Source organism: Triturus cristatus, chromosome 5_1 (genome assembly GCF_964204655.1).
Source record: "Triturus cristatus chromosome 5_1, aTriCri1.1, whole genome shotgun sequence".
Classification (NCBI taxonomy): domain Eukaryota; kingdom Metazoa; phylum Chordata; class Amphibia; order Caudata; family Salamandridae; genus Triturus; species Triturus cristatus.
In genome coordinates, this window is record NC_140587.1 from 486,974,419 (window position 1) to 486,999,286 (window position 24,868).

At 48.4% G+C, this 24,868-nt stretch overlaps 1 protein-coding gene across 2 annotated transcripts in view; it reads right to left on the reverse strand.

The window, feature by feature from the left end:
• The window catches only part of WWP1 (WW domain containing E3 ubiquitin protein ligase 1), an 850,740-nt gene that overhangs the window by 180,897 nt on the left and 644,975 nt on the right, over positions 1 to 24,868 (reverse strand). For both annotated transcript variants that reach the window (XM_085605336.1, XM_085605333.1), the window contains exon 19: positions 14,137 to 14,277. In XM_085605336.1, coding sequence (XP_085461462.1) covers positions 14,137 to 14,277 — 141 coding nt within the window. The remainder of the gene's footprint in view (positions 1 to 14,136; positions 14,278 to 24,868) is intronic.

Below are 24,868 nucleotides of genomic sequence, written 5' to 3' on the forward strand. Positions count from 1 at the left end.
ATCGTGGGCGAGGTCTTCAAGGCAATAGAAAATATTGTACAGCATCTCAAGGGTGTCAATGCCAATTTTATTTGGATGGGCGACTTTAATATACACCCATGCGATCACAAAACACTCCCTGTCTGTGGACTAGAGGATATGGAGGGCAACCCTATATATCATTTTACTCATAACGAGTATGGACACCCTAAACAGGAGGATAGCCTCCCTAAATATGGAAGTAGTTTGTGATACAGATCTTGCCACAGAAAACTCAAGGGGTACTTTTCACCGAAATGGTCAGGAGTCAACGATTGACTACATACTTTTAACAACCCCCCTCAGATTAAGGGTTTCCAGGTAGGAAACTGTTTTACAACTTTTAGCGATCATTCTATTTTATCTATGGAGATGAAGTATCTATATGGGACACACACGACCACAAGCAAGTTGGAATTCCAATAGTGGCAAGAAAGAATGGTTTCCACCTGAAAACATCGATAGATTAAAGACGAGCTCAGATGTTATAACAAAAACACAAGATAATTTATTACTGTGCCTAGACCAAGAGGCTGATGCAGGGGGAGTGGTGCTGGCTTTTTGTGATATTTTAGCGAATATAAAATTGGCCCTTACTGGCACAAAAAGGTTGATTAAAGAAAAGGATAGGGGCTGGTTTGATTCACCATGCTCTAAAGCATTGAAAACTAAGCCTAGAATTCCAGAAGAGATAGACATTACGGGCCTCGTACAAACTGGCACGGAAAAATAGAGAAAGGGCCATTAAGGAGGACTTATGGGTACATCTTGATAATGTGGCTAGCACAGGAAATAGCCAAGATTTTTGGAAGCTCGTAAATGCACCATATTTTAAAAATCATAGTGACCCCACCATAGACACAAATGTGGATGAGGAAACATGAGTCTCCCATTTTGAAAACTTCTTTGCTTTAAAATCTAATTCCCCAATCCCTTCCATGACTGTAGAGCAAAAGTCTAATGCCCCCCTTGTATTCTCACTTAACGAACTTAAGGTAGGATTAGAATCTTGCAGTAGGGGAAGAGCTCCAGGACCAGATTGAGTCCCAATTGATTTCTTCCAAGAAAATCTAGATTTATGGGCACCGCTCCTGACGAACGTAATGAATAGTATAGCTCTGGCAGATCCGCCCCCCCCCCCCCCCCCCACTCCCTCCGTCGTGGTCAACAGGTGTGATTGTACCAATTAAAAGGAAATAAGGATAATCCAAAGAACTATTTTGGATACTACATCTAAATTGATGGGCCGCCTCCTCCTGTCAAGGCTAGAGGGGTGGAAGAAGGAAAATAACATCTTGATTCCTGGACTTACCAGGAATGGGCGAGCGACGCACACGGGAACCAGACGGCGACCGACGCTGCAAACGGAACCCTCCGCCACTGGAACCTGCTGCCAAAGAGGAAGGAGGAGGCTGTGACGACTCCGACCAGGACAGGCGAGCCAAAAGTAGTTTCACCTGGCGCTCTCGCCGGGACTTCGGCTTGAGTTGTTGGCAGGCGTCGCAATCCGTTGAGTTATGGTGTTCGCCCAGACACCACATGCAGATAAGGTGTGGGTCCGTCGCAGACATTTGCCGCGAACAGGAGGCACACGTTTTAAAGCCTGAAGGCATCACACACTGTTCCAGACGCAAAGCGTCAAAATGGGCCTGAAAACAGGCCAGAGGAACCGCTTACTCCGGATCCGCGTTGTACGTGGAAAAGAAGGAAAACTGACGTCAGCGCGCCAGGAGGGACTTATATGACCTCGCTAACGTCACGTCCATGGACGACGTCAGGGCAGGGTCATGTGGCGCCGTCCCCCGGCGCACAGAGGTACAGCTGCAAAAAAAAAATCTAGATCCAGTCTGATGCTTGGGGATAATTCTAAGTTAAGGAATCTGCGGCTAGATGTCAGTATCCGATTGGCTTTGCATCGCCTTGTCCTTGCTGGATGTGAGGTACGCAGTGCCTATATAGGCCCCACCTTATCACACTGACAACAGTTACTTTTTGTGACTTTCCACGCCAGAAGTGCAGAGCCACGAAGAAAAGTGACCACTGGTGTGGAAAACTAGAGCCTTACAAGAGGAAAGCCCTGTCCCTAGAAATCAGTTTGCAGAGCGGAGAGGAAGGGTGAGTCGATGAGGAATCTGTGGCTAACAGAGTCTACCAGAAAAGATGTTACAGAAAGTAAGTACCTTGTCCATCTATTAGAGACTTCTAGCCACAGATACCTTAACTCAGAATAAATACCAAAGCAGTACCTCCCTGGAGGTGGGTCTGTGAAACAATTTCATACCAAAACTTCCTGCAGGACCGAATGGGCAAAGTGACTGTCCAGAGGGACCTGACAGTCCAGGCAGTAATGTTTTGTGAACACACGCAAGGAAGACCATTTTGCTGTCTGGCAGATTTCTAGGACTGGGATTCCACTTTCTATGGCAGTGTTAGCAGTCTTGGCTTTAGTGGAACGAGAACGCAAACCCGCCGGCAACACTGTCCACGTGTAGCAGATTTTAATGCGGAGCACAAACCATTGGGAGATCTTCTTTGCTCTGACATACCCCACGGAAAGGTGGACATCCACCTGGAACACTCTTGTGAGGTCAAGGTAGAATGACAATGCTTTTTTAGGTCCAGACCGTGAAGTTTCTCCGCCTCCTTAAAGGGATGTGGCGGAGCGTAAAAAGAAGGCAGAGTGACCGAGTTGCCTATATGAAAAGGATGACTACTTTAGGGTAGAAAGGAAGCTCTTGTTCATAGAACCGACTTGTGTGGATAGAGGTTAAGATATGGAAGCTTGGATGACAAAGCCTGAAGCTCACTGACCCTCTTGCAGAAGTTATTAACACCAGGAAGGCAGTCTTGATGGTAAGGAGCCTGAGAGGACAGTTGTGCAAGGGCTCAAAGGGAGTGTAGGAAGGTAGGATCTGACTGCATGGTTACCCCCACTTTTTTCCTGGTGTTTTGCTGGTTTTTGCCTATTCTGACTGGGATCCTGCTAATCAGGACCCCAGTTTATCTGCTTTCTCCCTAAATTGGTTGTGTATGTACTTTGGTACAACTCCAGATTGGATACTGGGGCACCCTGATCAGTCCCTAGTATATGGTACACATGTACCCAGAGGCCTCCCATGGGCTGAAGCATGATTTATGCCACCCATGAGAGGCCATGCAAAATGGAACCTCAGGTCTGCAACTGCAGCCTGTGTAAGATTGCGCTTGCACCACTTACTTTAGATATAGGTTCACTATATCTATATACATCACTACAATTATAACCTAATAAGTCATCCCTATAGCAGGTCTTAACAATCCTGAAGGCAGGGTGCTAGGTTCTTTGTGAGAGGGTGCTCCTGCATGAGTAGGGCCCTTCCGCAGCCTACGGACACCATTCTCCCGGGCTGTATGTGATACTACCAGACATATATGTAGACGTGCATTATAACCTCGCGGTAAATGCTATCCCGAATACGACTTCAACGAGGTTTGTTGTGTTTGGTGTCAAACAACTTGGTATCATACCTCCACACCAGTAGCTGGTGTGGGAGGTAGGATTCCTCCCCTCAGAACCGAGGTTCCGGGGGTACCCAAGTCTAACGGTACCAACTTTCTCAAGACTTACAGCACAAAATGGATTCTGCCAGCCACAGATACGAGTCTGCCCTCCTGCTGCTGAGCCAAGCTCGGGCAGGGGAAGGCAGCACAATAGGCATCCTGTCACGGGGAGGCGTTACCACCTTCCAGACAGGATTTATTGTATTGGGGCTGAGTGGGTGCACTGTCACAGTGCCAGAAAGTCTGGCTCAGGGGCACATTTGGTGACCCTGTGCACAGTCCAGCTCAAACCAGTCCTGGGAGCCATTTGCTCCTGCTCTGGCGCGAAACTGGACAGAGGACATGGGAGTAGCCTCCCCCCTGTCCTGTCCCTCCCCTAGGAGGGTCCCTAGGGTCTGTCCAACCCTCTCCCGTGGGTATAAAATCGGTTACCTTGCTACAGGACATTAGATTTTCCGTGGACAAGATTCTACAAGAAGATACCACTACACTTCGACCGTCTGGACCAGCTGGACCTCCCTTGGGCTCAACTTAGTCTTCCCTTGCCGTCCCCAGTCTCGCCAGTGTCCGTGATCCGTACAGGCTCCGTGCAGGACCCTGTGGACCTCCAAGACAACAGAAGAATCTCCCTTGGAGCGAAGGATTCACTCCCTTGCAAACGCAAGCACCGTAACGCATCTGACCGGTTTGCTGATCCTGAGCTCCTGCGGACAGGAGGTGGGTTTCTGAAGGTCTCAGAGGTCGAGCTGCCTTCTTACCGAGTTGGAGGCAGATATCCCTTGTGAGGACAGCATAACCCGAACCACTGTGCACCGCGTCCATTTGCAGCTGCACATGCTTGTTGTCGTGCAACAATTCCGTGCATTGGGCCATTTGAAGCCCTGACCCCTCGTATCTTTTCTGAGAAGGACTCCGGCACCCTTGCACTCTGTGCCCTGCTAGCTGGTATCCTGTGAAACCACCTGGAGTCCCCTTGCCAATCCTGTGCCTCCGGCCTGGGGGTCCACTTGAGGGTCAACTTTGCTTTATTTGGGCTACCCTGGTTGCTCCAGGCCTGCCCTGACTCCCCTTGCTGTGGTGAGTCTCCTGGTCCTTGCTGGGCTGACACCGAATTTGACCTTCTGCGTTGCTTGCCGCTGCCAAGACTTGTTGGTGCTCTCGCCGGACACCGACCCCTCAGCACTCAACATCCTGGGACAGCTCGTATCCGGCTTCTGGTCATCCTAGAAGTCTTCTGGTCCGCGCAGCTGAAGAGTCAAGATCCCAGTCGACACACTTGAAGCACACGACATCAGTGGGCATTCGTCTACCGAGCCCCTGGTTACTCCCAAGTGACCCAGACTCTGTCCCCTCTGCTTTCAGGTTCTTCTCATCTAGAATCCACGTTTGGATTCCACCGGACACTTGTCTTACTTCCAGCAGCAGCATTTCTTTGTCGACATCCATAGAGAACGACGTGGGTTTCCGACGCCACTTCGTGCCTATGCACCTGGCTCCTCTGTGATAGATAACTCTGGTACAAAGGTATCCACGGGTAGGGTGGCTCTCCAACCTCCTAAATTCCTTATTTAGTATATGGTTTGGTCTCCCCCTGGAGCCCACGGTGTATTGTGCAACTTACTTTTGATTCTTTGCAACTGTATTATTTGATTTGTGTTCTATCCTCGTGTAGTGGATACTAGAGAGTGTTATATATATAATAAATACAAATTTGTATAACTACTGTGTGGTTTCCCTTTCTTTTAACAAATACTGTAAGGTTGCATTCTGGTAAAACAAGCTGCTTAACACTCCTTCAAGACTTAGCCTGAAGGCTGCTCTCCATAGCTACCACTAGGAGAGCTTTCTTTAAAGGTTATCTTTGACCTAATCACCATAAGGGTTGTTTGGACTGGTACAGGGTTCCCGCTTTAATTAGTGGACAGCATATACCAGGCCAACTTCTCACAGGGAGCACACATCAGGACTAGGTTAAAGCCTCACTGAGTCATGAAGAAGGGGGAAGGAGGAAACATAAGTTGCAAACCTTTCCAGAACCTATGTACACTAGGGGATTTGAAGAGGGATGGCTGGTCAGGCAACCTCAGAAAGGCTGAGAAAACAAAGATAACCCTTTAAGGTGCCAAGCGCAGAGCCCTACGGGGCAAGGGAAAGAATAAACAGAAGAACTTGAGAAAGGGAAGCAGAAAGGGGAGTCAACCTGCTTGTCTGCACACCATGCCACAAACTTGCCCAAATGGCAGGAGTATACCGTTTTAGTGGACAGATGCCTAGATAGCTGCCAGAATAATATTGCAGACTCTGTGCGGAAGGTCGAAAGCTGCCAATTGTTCCTGCTCAATCTCCATGCAAGGCAGCGGAGCGTTGACAGGTTCAGGTGGAGAACCCTCACCTGATACAACAGGGGATCCTCCCGAAAGGGCAGCCTGATCAGAGGATCGATGGCCATGATCAACAGATAGGGAAACCAAACTCTCCGAGCCCAGTCCGGAGCCACAAGGATGCCTTGGGTCCAGTCGTTCCTGATCTTCTTGAGAACTCTGGGCAGGAGTCAGATGGTCATAAAGGCGTACAGGAGGTCTGAGCTCCACTCAGAGTAGCTGTTTAATTAGTTGGGGTGCCTTCCCAGCGCTTCTGTTAAGGCACCCCATTTCATGCAGTCAGGCCAAGCTTTAACCACCAGTCTGCTCAATGCCATCTCAAAACAGACCAGGTATTTCTGTTGGTCCGCCCTCACCTCTACAATTGCATAAATACAAAGGCTCCTAGGAACAACCTTCACTGCTTCCCAGACTATTACATTAGAAGTAGATGTGCCCTAGTTTTCGGACAGACAGGCATCGGAACAGAGTCATTGGTCTCAGCTCAGAAAGCCTGTTACCAGAAGCCCAATGGCTGGGTCACAGAGTATCTGGTCCAGTCAGACATGCAGATCATATGGGGGAGGAGATTTTATTTATTTATTTATTTAATTTATAGGGCGCAACAGCTACCTAAAAAGGGTTTCCTGGCGCCTAGATAAGAACAGAAATCCCTAGAGTCTGGGTGGAGCGATCTCCAGCAGTCGAACAAAGACCAGTGTTGGAGCCACTTGGAAAGGTGAGCTGCAGTCGTCACCACTGGGAAGGTTGGAAGCGGTGGGTGCGAATGATTCAGGTGCGATTAAGCACACAATTGAAGTTTCCACCGAGAATCCATGGAATGTGGGCCCATTTAGTGAGTATTGTCAGTAGATGATGATGATGAGTGATTTATAAAGCGCAACAAATACCCTGAGCTGTATAGGCGCTGCCTTTGGTATATGTTACTCGGGCGGACACTAAGGTAGAGTTATGCTGAGAACAACCACGTTTTAAGGCCTTTCGTAAATTTGAAAAGACTGGGCTCTTTTTTCGGCATGATGGGTAGAGAGTTTCATAGGCTGGCAGTTGTAGCCGTAAAGCTCTTGCCGCCCCATTAGACCCTGTTGACTCTAGGAACAAGTAGATTTCCCAGGTTGGTGGATCTGAGGGCTCTGGCAGGTGTATAGGGTTTTAAAAATGTTGCCAGTTGGGTTGGCCCCTGTTACTGAGGGATTTAAATGCAATGCACAGAGATTTAAATTAAATCCTCTTAGCTACATGTAGGCAGGGGAGTCGGGCCAAGGACAAGGAGACTGAATCAAATTTGGAGATGCCCAGCAAAACTCTAGCTGCCGCATTCTGTAACATCTGTAGTTTATTGATGCTACGCTTTGGGGCGCTGTAAAAGAGGGCATTACAGTAGTCCAGTCTTGAAGCTATCAGCACTGTTATCATCGTCTTTCTTAAGTCTATGGGTATTGACGGAAGGATTTTCCTCAGCATTTTCAAGATGAAAAAGCATGCTGAGGAGGTTGAATTGATTTGTGCCTCAAATGACAACTTGGTGTCAAAACTTACTCCAAGATTTTTGGCTTTAAGCAGAGGATTGGGCAGGCCGCCCAGTGGACTGGCCACCAGCTTTCTGTCCAAAAAGTTGGATTGTTCCTCAGTCAAAACCTCAGTCTTAGCTGAGTTTAACTTCAGGCAGTTATCTGACATCCAGTTGGCGACGTGGCTCAGACAATCGTGGAACCTAGTTGCTCTCTGACTGGCTGGGTTGCTTACCGAGGCGATGATCTGAGTGTCGTCTACATATGACACTGGGGTAAATCCATAGTGTCTTACTAGTCTGGGGGTGACAAAGATTAAAATGGGTTGGGCTCAGAGACTAGCCCTGCAGGACTCCACAGGGTAGCGTAAAGGGAGCTGATACAATGTTACCCAGAGCCACCTCCTGAGATCGTTCCGACAGGAAGGAGCCCAACAGGGACATCGCTTTTCCTCTGATCCCAATACAAGTCAGTCGCTGCCGCAGCAGCCCATGATTAGCCGTATCAAAGGATACTGGCAAGCCCAGAAGTATCAGGGCTGCGTTTCCCCCACTATCTAATATTAGCTTGTGTAAAAAAGGCTGGTTGCACCATCTTGGGGATGTATACACTTCCTAACAGGCAATTCCTCACATGCAATTCTTCCTTGACTAACACACACAAGCCCCCTGGGTCAATCTCTGCTCCTATATGCTGGGAAGGGGACTCCCGCCGGCCCCAGACTAGACCAGAGCTCCGCAGGCAAATCCAGAAAAAGTGGTAAAAAAACATGGCCCTCGCCAGCACTTTCGTAAGCGACTGTCCTCTCCTCCTGCAACATGGGATTCTTGTAATAAAGCAATATGCGCGCTGCTCCTTTTGAGGCATTGCTGAACTGCATGCCTCTTTCGTGCGATGTCCCTGTCACAGACATTCCACATGATTATGGCAACTTTGTTCATCCCGCTGTTTCAATATAAGGGTAGGCCCCCGAGAGAACCTCAGACCACATGACTGCAATTGCACAGCCAAATACAGGAGTTACATTTCATGAAAAGAATACGATAGCACGCCACATGACACTGCAAACTGTAACAGTAGAACAACCCAGGGCAAACCTCGAGCATGTGATTGCCCAAAACACTTAAGAAACTCACCCATGGACGAGGTGCTTCTGAATGTGCACTAGAGTGCACCATTATCGCCTAGGAGCTAGGCAAAGGGGCTAGCCAGCTTGTCATTTGTCCTCTCTGCATCTGGACTGTGTGCGAGTTGTGCTTATACTCAAGTCTGTTGGGTAGACCCACTACTTCTCAGCCAGAGCTGCAAAATTCAAGGAGTGCTGCTTTCACGAACAAGCCCTCTGTGGTGAACTGTGCCGTTGTCTCTTGGTGTCCATCACAGGATCTCTTCTGCTGTTTGTGGTGTCACTTAAAACCACAGAGGCCGTCCTGCTGGTGGTGTGGGAGGATTTGATGTCGGGCATACCATCTTCGGTAGTGTGGGTAGGTGGAGAACAACAAACCGCCCTTAATGCCACTATCATCCTCAGTGCCTGGACCTGCTCCTTCTTAGCTTGTTTCAGGGTAGATGCCCATTGGATCTCAGCACCATACACATTGCAAGCCTTTCATTTCCTGTGGCATGGGGTCTGAGCTGTGCGCTGCCGGCATGTTGATGAGGAGCAGAGGACTCATACCGGCGCTGCTCTACACAGTCCCAAGCATCCGCTGGCTCTGTGAAGAAATAACTTGTGTTTCTGACAGTGACTAAGTTTTGCTGGGAAAAGCAGCAAATAGCAAAGGCCAATCTGCCTCATCTGCATTTGACCCCCAGGAATGAAGCCCACTGGTTTTGCACTGACATAGTATAGTCCAGGAAGATGAACACCTGTGCATTTTAATAATGAAGTGAGGTGATCGCCCTGGCCGGTTGCAACAGGGCTTCCTGGTCTCTGTAGTTCATTATGCGGGACACTACAGGCCTGGGGGTTGCCCCTGCTAGTGGTCGTTGTTGTGGGACGTGATGGGCACGTTCTACTAGAAAGTGTGGGGGCAATTGGCCCCGGTGCCACCTCCTGGTTTCAAAGAACTTTACAATATCAGTGCCTTCTGCTACCTTCAGGATGCCTAGTATGCGGATATTATTTCGGCGTGAACATCCTTCAGTGTCCTCTGCTCTCGCTTCTCGTTCCTGGACCCAAGTGGTGAGAGAGTGAACCTGTCCCGCCAGATCTTTCATGATCGAGCAAATCTTCATAATCTCATTTTCAGCGTGGGTGATGCGATCAGCCAATTTTCATTGGTCCTCACGCAGTAAAACCAAGTCTATTGACTCTGGTACGTAGAGCTTGCCTGGTGTCTGCAAAAGCTTCTAGTATTTTGTCCTGCTCGAGATCTGTATGTGCCACGGACGATGAGGTATCCTGTGGCAAGTCCTGTTTATGGTGATCCATGATGCTGCCACTCTGATCCCTCAGCTGCTGGGGTAATGCTGCCCCTGTGCGTCCCATGATCAAGCTTCACTTGGGTCCAATAGGGAACCTGCACACAAGTCTGCTGTGCCAGAAACTGCTTTAGATAAAGCGGTCTATTGTGCTGTACCCACCAGGCCCCAAGTATGAGCAGTCTAGCACAGAGGAGAGACCTAGTTCAGAGGGAGCTCTACCACGAGCAGTGCCCTGCGCCTAGTGTGCTGTCTCAGTATGCTTCCTGGGTCTGGGTCAGCCCTCACAACACCGTCCACTTCGTGCTTTCCCTCCAGCCACATGTTGATCTGAATGATTGATTGATCTCATCTCATCAAGTCTCGCTGCAGGACCCGCCTCACCCCGAAGTCCCTGCAGTAAGGTGGCACAGGCAGTCCTGGTGCTGCTAGCCGTTCCAGATGGGTCCTGGTCCCTTCAGACCTCACCAAACTGGACCTGACTCAGTGCCAAAATGAGGTGGGGGGGCTACTGGTAGTCTACTGTTGTTTTCAATATTAGTTGCAGTATTAGAAAACTGGTGTGTTACCATTGACTACCCGGGTTTCCCAGCCTAATTCAAGATGTCAATCTATGAAAGATCAAATGCTGGAAAAACTGTGGTGTTTGTCATAGATGGTCTTGATATGCGATTGCTTGACTTTGACACAGCAAATAATGTTGATTGATGTGCTCGGGAGGGGGAGCTATTAAACATGGTCTTTGCTTTGTTGGAAATTTGCATTTGAGGTCTGACCTCTTATATACGTTTAACTATCTCCCCATTTGTGGGGTTTGCAAGCGTTGCCATGTTAACGGCTGCTCTGTTACAATGTTGACGAAACACTTGAGAAATGAGCAGTTACTGAGGAGATGGACGTTTGCAGCTTCTGCACATGTGTGTCCTTTAATCAATCTCAAACTTTAATCCATGATTTTGACATTGATGGAGCAGAGATTGCACCTATCAATTTTCATGACAAAAAAGAGATTATGAGAACATTGAATGCAAATCATGACAAACGTGCTTAGTTTCATGTTTCTGAAAATGATATCAGATACTGCATCGTAAAAGCATGCAGATGGGAGAATAAGTTTAGAGATGTTATGTGCTTAATTTCAATAGATGATGATTTTTAACAAGCATTAACGTGTTAATTCTTATTATGAATATATTAAATGAAAGAAAGAAACTTAATATGTAGGAGACCAAAGTTACTTGTGAAAGGGTATGAAACCGTTATTGCATGTTGCAATGTGTGCACCGAAAATGACAAAAGAAAAGTAGGTCCTAAACGGTTTTGGTTACAAATGTCTTCGTGAAACTCTCTCTAACGTGTAATTTATATATGTAATCACTAAATAACACTTATACGACTAGCTTAGTAACTATATTTCTATACGTGCAATGGTGATACTTGCAAAACATTTAAGAGTACCTTATACTTACAGGAAATAATTAGGACTAGTTAGGAAAGGTTTATGAATGTGGTTTCCTATGTATTGAGTATGATAGTCTCTTTATTAATGTGTAATTTACTATTCAACATAATTGACGTGTATTCGCTGCATTTCACATAGGCCTCATTGTTTTTTCTACTTAGCCTTTCCCTAAAGCAATTATGAACTGAATATTCCGAGGCGTATGGGAATACTCAGCAAACTTACCATTAGTATTTGAACAAATAACTGTTTCTTTTTGACACCCTTTGGAAAGAACAGCACAATTGTAACAATTCTGCAACATCCTAAAACAGCTGCTTTGGAAAGCATATAGTCAAACTTTAGCATTACTTCTCCTGAAATATCCCATTGTTCAACATGTCCTATGCCTTCATGACTTAAGGAGACTATGTAATTGATTTACTTAATTTTCTGGATTGTATCCTCTTCCCTACTACATCATCCTTCTCATATAAATTATCCAATAGGACTGAGTGATTCGACATTTCTGGTGATGCTAGTGGGTGACACCCCGGAAACTATGAAGTATAATTGGTCAGATTTTTGGACAAAGGCAGCAGCACCCATATCCTTGATTTGGAGATGGCTTGATTCTGGACATTTGAGGACTGCGGCTACTTATGACGCAACTGTGCAATTTGCTAACGACTGGTGTGCTAGAGCAGTATTGAGCCTCTTCGGCTGAAGGGTTCACTTTATGCTGCTGTGACTTTGTTGTTGCAATCTCGACAAAACCAGAACTGGTTATTTGGAATTTTTCTGAACTTTCTAAAGGGTCTGTATAAGGCTCCTCCGATTCATTATTTCTTATCAACTCAAACCGTTGGGTTGAGTCTAAATTTGCGTCAGCTGAGGTAGATATCTCCCTGAATATTCTTTAAGTTCATTGAATCTCTGAGGTGTGGTATTAATTTATTAAATCCTTTACTAATTTGACATTAGGGTTGTATGAACTCATTATTTTAAATGCTAACGTTCCTTATCCAAATTCTTGAGAACTAAACTTGGAAATTGTAACTAAATTCTGCTGATTCAGCCTCGTTATTTCTTTGAGGGAAAATCTATGGGGTTTGAATTATTAGGAGGTTTCAGTCAAATTCTTGACAGTTAGAGAAAAGAGAACTGATGACAATTATCCCATTCCTAGTCCTCGTAGGATAATTGTCCATCCTCCGAATATTGCAGTCCCTATCAGCACAGAACAAGATCAATCGGAGGACTAAGTAGTTGTAGCAGGTAGCAAGAGGTTAAGAAAATTAGTAGATGAATTATAATATCAAATAAATAAAGTTGGGCCCAGAATAATGCTACAACACCATCACCTTCCGCTGTTGGGCTATCAGGTTATCCTTTTCCTGGTATTTCTCTGGAAGGAGTTGTATTAATTTTTACAGATTGGTCTACAGCTGATGGGCAAATCTGTTGCTAAAACATTTGAACTGACAATATGACGTGATCATCCACCTTCTGGATTCTGCTTTCTACGGTGTCAAATCTCTTTCCATTCCTCTCTGACCCTCTTAGATTAATAGGTCGCCTCCTGGCATTTGCAACCATTATCAAATCTGGTTCAGCATGTCCCTCAATACAGACTGGGTCTTCTGTTAATTGTTTGGAATTCTGTTCATCTTACTTATCCACAAGTGCATAGAGGAACATTTCCTCTATTTAGTTGCAAGTGTCACATTGTTTTCTCAGCTGAGGGAGGTACTTGAATGAGAGGAGGTTTGAAATGATCTCCCAAACCAGAAACCTCTCTAAAACTCTTTCTCTACTGTTTACAAGAGCTTGGGACTAAACTTGCTATTCATAAACAGTACACTTTATTTTCCCCTACATATGAAGATTCCATACTTTGACTGTCACTGGATACATTGTTTTTTTGCCGATGAAACTTAAGTATCACAGTAATGGAACCATGAGATATGCTGTTTTAAGGGTCGGGATAGACTCCAATTCAATTTCTGTTTTCTCTTAGATCAGAAGTCTTCTCAATTAAATTTTGCCATTATTCATTCGATTCCATAGGTGCCACATGTACATTGTGACTCAAGATTTATTGTACTATCATCAGGATGAATGTTTTGGATGCCTTTTTATTTTGAAAGATATACTAACACAACACTTCCTCAACTCAACAATGTCTCTGGGAGTTTTGTGGGTTTAGACTTTTGTTCCGCAATGGCCAAATTGATTTTGGCACGGCAGGAGAGAGAAAATAAAAGTTTTTAAAAACGCTTGTGATAAAACAGGAAGATGAATACTTTTTGGTGTCAGATATACTTTACTAGGATAGCTGCCGACTTCACCTTCTTGACGTATAAATATCTGGCAATGCCAGCTTTAATAAGGTTATATATACCCAATCACTATCATAACTCCACAGAATATAACATCCAAGATTCATTTTTCTAATTTACCATAGAATGAGAATTTAAATGACACTACTAAACCTTGGATGAAGTCTGCAGTGCTGTGAAACTAATACATGCCACAAACCAAGCATCCACAAACCAAATAATTACAATGATGCATCAGCACTTCAAATAGACATTTCATACTTAAACCTACAGAGATCATTCTGCATCTTCATATTTAAAAGTGTCAAACGGTAGATCACCTAGAGGTTGGACGTTGTTTTCGTGAACGTTTCTACCATAGACCTCCCTGTTTTTGCGTTCACCATTCAGGCATCATGATTCAAGGAAAAACATGACACACTTTCAGGCTGTTTACCTGTTCCCCGTGCAAATCTAAACAATACGATTAGATTACTCACCCAATATATTCTTCCTTGTTCTCTTCTGTTACCAGAACATTTGAGCCTTCCGGTTTCAAATCATGCGAAGTTACTTTCCCCAAGATCTCCATGTCGACCGAAAAGTACATTTCTAACCCACACTCTTCAATGTTGTTGTCCCTAAAACAAACGCAAGCAGTACACTGTAAGAAAACACTCAATAAAATCTACATTAAACCTGTAGAAAGAAATGGGACCTCATTTAAAAAACACTTCATAATAGGCTCCAGTGGTTAAGATGGAAATTCAAGAGAATTTAGTTGCCTTCACAAGCAGGTTTAAGGACTCGGCAACAACGTGGCCATTTAAGGAAAGTAAAAACTGGGGTGACAAAGTTAAAAACATTTGGATTAGATGTTGAATAGACATCTTGGAGAGGCACACTGGACGTCTCTAAATAGATCCAGTCCATTGTGGGGAAGCGAAGCTACAGGTAGGGCAGAAAAGGAAAAGAACCTACTGCTATTTTCAAGTCTTGTCCAGAGAGTACATGGTTACTGTGTTTCAGCATCTGAAGAACAAGTTACTTACCATCGGTAATGATATATCTGTAAGCAACATAGGTTAGTTATGGATTCCTTACCTTAGAATTACCACCAGGCGTCAGACTGGATCCGGAAAGTTTTTCGCCAGCAGTATCTCTGAGCGTCGCAAGGTGGCGTTGGTCGGCTCTGTGTCCGTCGTTGGCATCGTGGTCGCCGGGATGACATCGCGGTGTCTACTTAGACGCCACCCTTGTGTGTCGACGTCAGTTCTGTACACTACTTTCCGCGCCATAAACGCAGAGCCATGCACAACACTGACCACTGGTGCACAAAACTAGCGCCCTGAAAGGATGTCCTTAACCCCAGAAATCAGTTTGCAGAACGGGGAGGATGGGTGGAGTGGTAAGAAATCTATAACTAACCTATGTTTCTTACAGATATATCGCTACCGAAGGTAAGTAACATGTTCATCTGAAAGAAACAGTTATAGATTCCTTACCTTAGAATAGATACCCCAGCAATACCAACACCGGAGGTGGGTCTGCGAACCAAGTTCACACCAGAAAGTCCTGGAGAACACAACGGCCAAAGAAGCTGTATCTACGGACTTGGCTGTCCAGGCAGTAGTGTTTAGTAAACGTGTGCAGCGATGCCCACGTAGCTGCCTAATAGATGTCATTCAGAGGGACTCCTCTTCCCAAAGCAGTGGTGGCTGCCGTCGTCCTGGTGGAATGGGCGCGTAGCCCCACTGGAGGCTCCATTTTTGCTAGAGAATAGCAGGCTTTAATACACAAAACAACCCATCTGGAGATGGTCTGCTTGTGAAAGGTCCGACCTTTCATGACGCCCACGTAGCCAACAAAGAGCTGGTCATCCACCCGGAACTGGTTGGTGTGATCCAGATAGAAGGAAAGCGCACGTTTTGGGTCCAGACGGTGGAGCCTCTCTACCTCTTTAGAAGGATGTGGGGGCAGAAAGAAGGTAGGCAAGGTGATAGCTTGGCCAATCTGAAAGGAGGTGACCACCTTGGGATGCAGTCCTAAGAGTTAAGAGTCTGAGAGGACAGTTCTGAAGCGGCTCAAAGGGAGCACACATCAAATAGGTCAAGACCAAATTCAAGTCCCACTGAGGCATTACAAAAGGGATAGGAGGAAAGAGATGAGTAATGCCTTTTAAGAAACAATTTACAACCGGGGACAGGAAACCTATGAAAGGCAGAAATTGCCGAGAGATAGCGCTTGATAGTGCCCAGAGCAGAGCCCTGCTGGGCCAAAGAAAGGAGGAACAAGAGGACCTCAGAAAGAGGGGCAGAAAGGGGATCCACAGCCTGTGATGCGCACCATGCCGCAAATTTGTTTCATCAGCAGGCATATACTGTCTTAGAGGAGGGACGCCTGGCTGCCAAGATTACATCACAGACTTCGGGAGACAAGTCGAATGACGTCAACAGCCGTGGCTCAATCTCCACGCTGGGAGATGGAGGCTGGACAGGATCGGGTGGATGACTGTCCCCTGCTGCTGTGATAGAAGATCCTCTCGAAGAGGCAGCCTGATTGGAAGATCGATGGCCATGTTGAGCAGCTCTGGATACCAGACTCTTCTCGCCCAATCCGCAGCCACAAGAATGACTTGGGCACGGTCGTGCTTGATCTTCTTCAGCACTCTGGGCAGAAGTGGTATAGGAGGAAAGGCGTACAGAAAGCTGCATCTCCACTCACGACGAAAAGCGTCGCCTAGCGAGTGCCGCCTTGGAAATGCCAACGTGCAGAATTGCTGACATTGCGCGTTATCTTCGGTGGCGAATAGATCTAACCAAGGCTCTCCCCACTACTGAAAGAAACCTTTCACCACCTCCGAGTGAAGACGCCATTCGTGATCCATCACGAACCATCGGCTGAGTTTGTCCGCACTGGCGTTAAGTGAACCTGCCAGATGTTGAACTGCCAGGGTTATGCCCTGATGTTCCACCCATGTCCAGAGGCAGAAGACCTCCTGACACAGGGTCCACGACGCCATCCTGCCTTGTTTGTTGCAGTACCACATGGCGGTGGTGTTGTCCGTGAACACCTGCACTACTCTTCCCCGAACAGAGGGAAGGAAGGCTTTGAGTATAAGACAGATCGCCCAAAGCTCCAGAAGGTTGATATGGAGCCCGGACTCCGCCGGAGACCAGAGGCCTCTTATCTCCGCCTCTCCCTTGTGGCCGCCCCATCCCAGAAGGGATGCGTCCATCACCACGGTCTGTTCTGATTGGGGAAGGGATCTACCGTTGACCCAATCCTGGTTCGTGAGCCACCACTGCAATTGTCGTGCAGTGCCCTCCGAGATCTGGACGCAATAAGACAGATTCCCCCAAGATGCGCCCACTGGAACTTCACGTCCCACTGCACAACCTTCCTAGTCCGACATTTCAGGCACAGTGGCTGGCAGGATCTGCCATCACCTCCCCCACTGGAATGTATGATGATACAACGCGTACCATCACAACGCGGTATGTTACATCGCGGTCTTGACAACGCAAGTCGTTACATCAACTTGCGTTGGAGGGTGCTGGATTTAGGAATAGTGTGAATTACTATTCCAACTCCAGTCTACGTACAGTAGGGAAGGTGTTGGAATAGTAATTCAAACTATTCCTTAGTCTAGAGCGCCCTCCAGTGCAAGTCGACGTAATGACTTGCGTTGTGAAAACCACGATGTACCCATACCGCATTGTAATGGTTGTGTGGTAAAGGATGTTCCCCCCCCACTGGCAGACAGGAAGGTTTTGCAGATAGTCCGAAGGAGCAACTTCCTCCCCTTCGGGCCTACCCTCCCCCCCCCCCCTTCCACCCCAGCCATGTCACCTCAGTACCATTGTATGTCAGAGGATCATCTGGGCCTTCTCTAACAGGATTTCACGGCTCTCTTGGCCAAGGGAGCCATCGAGCACTTTCCTGCCCCTGAAGTAGGTCGTGGTTGCTATTCCCACTACTTTCTGGTACCCACGCAGGACAAGGGCTTGAGTCCTATCTTGGATCTCAGGAACAATTTCAAGATGTTGACGCTCGCTCAGGACTTGTCTGCACTAGACCCTGGAGACTGGATGGTCGCGTGGGACTTGCAGGACGCTTACTTCCACATCCCTGTCCTGCCGGCCCACCAGCGTTAGCTGCGGTTCACAGTAGGCCATGAGTATTTTCAATTTACAGTGCTTCCGTTAGGCCTTACCAGCACCCCTCGGGTGTTTACAAAAGTGATGGCGGTAGTCGCAGCTCATCTGCGCAGATCAGGGGTTCCAGTCTTCCCCTATCTCGACGACTACTTCGACTCGATGACTTCCCCTATTTCGATGGCTGTTGAAGGCGGGCTCGCCCCAGGCTGTCGTCTCCCACCTCCAGGCTACGGCCGACCTCCTACATTCGCTGGGGTTCTCCATCAACATGCCCTAGTCACACCTGACCCCCTCTCGGAAGCTCCTCTTCATCGGAGTGGTTCTGGACACGACGCAGTTTCGGGTTTACCCTCCCGAACAGCGGGTCCGGGATATTCGGTCTATGATTCCGATCTTTCAGCCTCTATCGCGGGTTTTGGTCAGGATGACCCCGAGGCTGCTGGGCCTCATGGCCTCTTGCATCCTGCTTGTCGATCATACCAGGTGGCATATGCGGGCTCTGCAGTGGGTCCTGAAGTTCCAATGGGTGCAGCATCAGGAGAATCTGTCCGATTGCGTCGGGATCTCGGAGGGCACTGCACGACAATTGCAGTGGTGGCTCACGAACCAGGATTGGGTCAACGGCAGAACCATCTCCCTTCCCCAACCAGAACACATAGTGGTGACGGACGCATCCCTTCTGGGATGGGGCGGCCACATGGGAGAGGTGGAGATCAAAGGCCTCTGGTCTCCGGCGGAGTCCGGGCTCCACATCAACCTTCTGGAGCTTTGGGCGATCTGTCTTGCACTCAAAGCATTCCTTCCCTCTGTTCGTGGAACAGTAGTGCAGGTGTTCACGGACAACACCACTGCCATGTGGTACTGCAACAAACAAGGCGGGTGGGGTCGTGGACCCTATGTCAGAAGGCCCTCCGCCTCTGGACATGGCTGGAACATCAGGACATATCCCTGGTGGTTCAACACCTGGCAGGTTCACTGAACGCCTGGGCGGACGAACTCCGCCGCAGGTGCATGATGGATCACGAATGGCGTCTTCACTCATACGTGGTGCAAGGTCTCTTTTAGCAGTGGGGAGAGCCTTGGTTAGATCTATTCGCCACCGAAGAGAATGCACAATGTCAGCAATTCTGCATGTTGGAATTTCCAAGGCGGCACTCGCTAGGCGACGCTTCTCGTCACCAGTGAAGTTGTGGTCTTCTATATGCCTTTCTGCCTATACCACTTCTGCCCAGAGTGCTGAAGAAGATCAAGTGCGACCAGGCCCAAGTCATTCTTGTGGCTCCGGATTGGGCGAGAAGAGTCTTGTAAATCCCAAGCTGCTCAACATGGCCATCGATCCTGCGATCAGACTGCCTCTTCGGGAGGATCTTCTGTTGCAGCAGCATGGGACGATCCTCCACCCGAACCGGTCCAGCCTCTACCTCCTTGCGTGGAGATTGAGCGGCGGCAGTTGACGTCATTCGACTTGCCTCCAGAAGTCTATAATGTAATCTGTCACCAGGCAGGTCTCTCCCCTCACCGCCACGCAGCCCCCTGTGTGACTTGAGCACCACTGCTGCTACCGCCCGTTGACCAGTATCCCGCCTGCTCTTTGTTTTTTTTTTTTTTTGCCTCTGCACTGACGCCAACTCCTCCACCCTGATCGACAACTCGGACTCAGACAACTAGTCACAACACCCACTCACTCTGCCGGCCACACGCTTTACCCCATCTTCTCAGCCAGCACTCACGTCTTCTTCGACCGATGCATCCACTTCACCTTCCGGAAACCCACCACACCCAGCAGATGCCTCGTCGCAGCTGGGGCAAGATCACCGGGGACCAGCTAACTGCCACCCTCACACAGAGCCCACCCTCGGACCCGACCCACCCAGACGCCGCAGCCTCAGACAATGGATTGACGACTGCGCCAACACCCTCGCCCCGCTCAAGAAGCCCCCCAACACCCACACCAGCAAGAGAGCCAGCTGGTTCACCGAAGACCTCCAGGTATCCAAGCAAACCTGCCGAAAACTAGAAAAAAACTGGACCCGCGAAAGAACACCGGAAAGCTATTCAGCCCACAGGAACGCCACCCGCCAACACCACCAACTCATCAGATCCGCCAAAAGGACCGCCTTCAGAGACCGCATAGACAACAACGCACACAACAGCAAAGAGCTCTTCAGCATCGTGAAGGAACTCTCCAACCCCAGCACCAACACCAACGACCTCCCACCGTCACAAGACCTGTGCGACTCGCTGGCCACCTTCTTCCATCGCAAGATCGCAGACATCCACAACAGCTTTGATGCTGTCACCACCCCGGCAACCATCGACACCCCCGCCCCCACCCGCACCAACCGCCTGCTCACCTGGACCAACATCAACGACGACGACACCATCAAGATCATGAACACCGTCCACTCCGGATCCCCGGAAGACCCCTGCCCACACCACATCTTCAACAAAGCCAGTAGCATCATCGCACCTCACCTCCGGAAAACCATCAACATCTCCTTCGAGACAGCGACCTTCCCGGAGAGCTGGAAGCACGCAGAGATCAACGCCTTACTTAAGAAACCCAAGGCTGACCCAAAGGATCTCAAGAACTTCCGGCACATCTCCCTGCTCCTCTTCCCGGCGAAGGTCATGGAAAAGGCCGTCAACAAACAACTAACCAGCTTCCTCGAAGAGAACAACATCCTGGATCCGTCCCAGTCCAGGTTCCGCAGCAACCACAGCACCGAAACTGCCCTCATCATCACCACCACCGACGACATCAGGATCCTGCTCAACAACGAAGAAATCGCGGCCCTCATCCTCCTGGACCAGTCAGCCGCGTTCGACACAGTCTGCCACCGCACACTAAGAGCACGCCTCCACGACGCCGGAATCCAAGAAAAGGCCCTGGACTGGACCACCTCCTTCCTCTCCGGGAGAACCCAGAGCGTCCGCCTCCCCCGCTTCCGCTCTGAAGCCACCGAGATCATCTGCGGCGTACCCCAAGGCTCATCCCTCAGCCCAACACTGTTCAACGCCTACATGGCACCACTCGCCCCCGTCGCCCGACCTCAACATTATCTCCTACACCGACGACACCCAGCTAATCCTCTCGCTCACCAAGGACCCTCACACCGCCAAAACCAACCGCCACGAAGGAATGAAGGCCATCGCCGACTGGATGAGGAACAGCCGTCTGAAGCTGAACTTGGACAAGACGGAGGTCCTCATCCTCGGTTCCACCCCCTCGTCCTGAGACGACTCCTGGTGGCCGACGGCACTAGGAGCACCCCCTACACCCACCAACCACGCACAAAACCTGGGGGTCATCCTCGACTCGACACTCTCCATGACAAAGCAGGTCAACGCCGTCTCCTCCTCCTGCTTCAACACCCTTCGCATGTTTCGCAGGATCTTCAAGTGGATCCCCACCGAAACTAGAAGGACGATCACCCAGGCCCTCGTCAGCAGCAGACTGGACTACGGCAACGCACTCTATGCAGGAGCCCCGGCCAAACTGAAACGACTCCAACGCATGCAGAACGCCTCCGCACGCCTGATCCTCGACATCCCCCGCCACAGCCACATCACCCCCCACCTGAAAGACCTGCACTGGCTCCCCATCAACAAGAGGATAACCTTCAAGCTCCTCACCCACGCACACAAAGCACTCCATGACACTGGACCAGCGTACCTCAACAGCTGACTCGGCCTCTACACCCCCGCCCGCCAGCTCCGCTCCGCAGACCACGCCCTCGCCACCGTCCTCCGCTTCCGAAGCGTGACCACCGGCAGCAGATCATTCTCCCACCTCGCCGCCAAGACGTGAAACACCCTCCCCATCCTACTATGGCAGACCGATGACCTCCTAACCTTCAGGAAACTCCTCAAGACTGGCTCTTCGAACAGTAGCAGCATCCACCCCCCTGCCCCCCACCCCCCCCCCCCAGCGCCTTGAGACCCTCACGGGTATGTAGTGCGCTTTACAAATGCTATGACTGATTGATTGATTAATCTTGGCAGCCAGGCGTCCCTCGACTAAGACGGTATATGTCTGTCGATGGAACAAATTTGTGGCATGGTGCGCAGCAAAGGCTGTGGATCCCCTTTCTGCCCCTCTTTCTGAGGTTCTATTGTTCCTCCTTTCTTTGGCCCAGCAGGGCTCTGTTCTGGGCACTATCAAGAGCTATCTCTCACCTATTTCTGCCTTTCTTAGGCTTCCTGATCAGCCTTCTCTCTTCAAGTCCCCGGTTGTGAATCGTTTCTTAAAAAGACATTACTCATCTCTTTCCTCCTATCCCTTTCGTAATGCTTCAGTGGGACTTGAATTTGGTATTGACCTATTTGATGTGCGCTCCCTTTGAGCTGCTTCACAACTGTCCTCTCAGACTCTTAACTCTTAAGACTGCATTCCTGGTAGCCATCACAACTGCCAGAAGAGTGAGTGAGCTCCAGGCTCTTTCATCCAAGCCTCCTTTTCTGGCTGTATATCCGGACAAGGTTGTCATACGAACTCGTCCATCCTTCCTTCTCAAGGTGGTCACCTCCTTTCATAGTGGCCAAGCGATCACTTTGTCCACCTTCTTTCTGCCTCCACATCCTTATAAAGAGGAAGAGAAGCTCCACCGTCTGGACCCAAAACGTGCGCTTTCCCTCTATCTGGATCGCACCAACCAGGTGGATGACCAGCTCTTTGTTGGCTACGTGGGCGCCAAGAAAGGTCGGGCCGTACACAAGCAGACCATCTCCAGATGGGTTGGTTTGTGTATTAAAGCCTGCTATTCTCTAGCAAAAAAGGAGCCTCCAGCGGGGCTACGCACCCATTCCACCTGGGCGACGGCAGCCACTACTGCTTTGGGACGAGGAGTCCCTCTGAATGACATCTGTCAGGCAGCTACGTGGGCATCGCTGCACACATTTACTAAACACTACTGCCTGGACAGCCAAGTCCGGAGAGAGGGCTTCTTTGGCCGTTCTGTTCTCCAGGACTTTCTTGTGTGAACTTGGTTCGCAGACCCACCTCCGGGGTTGGTATTGCTGGGGTATCTATTCTTTCGAATGAACAAGTTACTTACCTTCGGTAATGATATATCTGTAAGAAATATAAGTTAGTTATAGATTCTACCCATTCTGCAAACTAATTTCTAGGGTTAAGGTCATCCTTTCAGGGCCCTAGTTTTGTGCACCAGTGGTCAGTGTCGTGCATGGCTCTGCGTTTCTGGCGCGGAAATTCGTGGACAGTCCTGACGTCAGCAGGCAAGGGCGGCGTCTAAGTAGCCAACGCGACATCAACCACGATGCCAACGACTGACGCGGAGCCGACCGACACCAACTTTCGACGCGCAGAGGTACTGCTGACGAAAAACTTTCCGGATCCAGTCTGACGCCTGGGGTTAATTCTAAGGTAAGGAATCTATAACTAACCTATGTTTCTTACAGATATATCGTTACCGAAGGTAAGTAACTTGTTCATCGAGACCTTTAAGGTCTCCATGTGGTTCTAGTTACAGATGAGTCCCACCAGTATGCAGCCCTGATGGACGACGCATAACCTAGGAGTAGGATCAAAGATTCGCCTCTCCAAGGAGGGGAAACTGCTGTATTCCTGCCATTGAGAAAACCATGTCCATCAGCCAACAACTGGTAGAAATGGCATTGGAAGGTCTGCCCGGTTTATATAGGATCATAAGATACAAAGTCCGCCACCTGGCAGGGAAAAAACAAATGTTCCCTCATGCAGAGGGCAAAGCTCCCAGCGTGTCAGAGACAGATCTATTTTTTCTATAAACAGACAGTGCCTTGGTGGTTTGTTTTTAGGATACAAAAAAGTACCAACTGGCCCTACATGCCAAGCTGGCAAGCACCTAGCAGGATCACCAAGACTGCACCTGGTGGGAAAATTTCGCCAGAAATGATTCATTTGAGCAGAGAACTAAAAAAAGGATGGCTGGACTGTGACAGAGGTGACAGACAAACGTTAAGAGTGTTCTCTTTGACCAAACTCATCTTTAAGGATGACTAGGTTGGCACACCTCTTCTGATGTGTAGCATCAGGTGGGTAGTCAAAGGACTACTGCCTCAGGTATAAGCTACTTATAAGAAACGGATCACATCTTAAGACGGTTTCTCAACCTTTCTGGTCTGAGAAGTTTTTCACATATTTATTTTCTGATCAGCTATTTGGAAGATTACAGGCAAAGGTCCATTGGCTATTCAGTAGTACTAAAGAACAGGTTACTTATGTTCAGTAATGTTGTTTCTGATTGAAACTCAACACATTAATTTCTAATGATGTTCCCTTCCAAGGATTCAGGTGGGATCAGGAAGTGTTGCAGCATTTCCCATTTACTACAGATCTGAAGCATGATATCATTGTAGTAAGCAGGCCTGTTCAGGCACCAATTGGCACAGGAGATGGCAGTTCAAATTACTTTATGTGCTTGAAAGATGCTACCATGGTAAGAAAAGCAAAGAAATGGAAAAATAGAAGTAATTGACAACCACAAGAAGAGGGATCCAACAAGGAGGAAGAAGCAGGCCGGACCTTCTAATTTAACAGTATAAGGGAGATTCCTATTCAACTATTTTAAAAGTAGCATATCTATGCAAGGCTAAAGCCAAGAAAGATAATCTTATACCAGAAACGGTGCTGAGGTGCTTCTGGCTGCGTTTGGCCCAACAATGATAACTCGTGCTGAGCATACAGACCTTCTGAATAACCTTTAGGATGAAAGGGAAAATGAGGAAATGGATATTTGAATCTATACTGAAGACGCACCTTAGCCTGTGCGCCTCTGGGAATACCATCAATCAGTAACAGTGTTTTTCTTTGTTCAGGTGAATGGAAAAGATGTCCACATCTGGGATCCTAAAACCTGCAAATATCCTACAAAGCATATGAGGATGGAGCTCCCATATCTGGTTTCGTGTGCACAGTCTGCTTAGAAAGCTCACTGTCAAACTGACTAAGTAAAGCTGCCTATCTATGGGCCTGTCCACATGTTAAATTCTTACATCCAACAGAGAAGATACTATAGGTATAAAACAATTTAACTGTGTACACTAGGTGACCTGAACTTTTCCTGCCAGC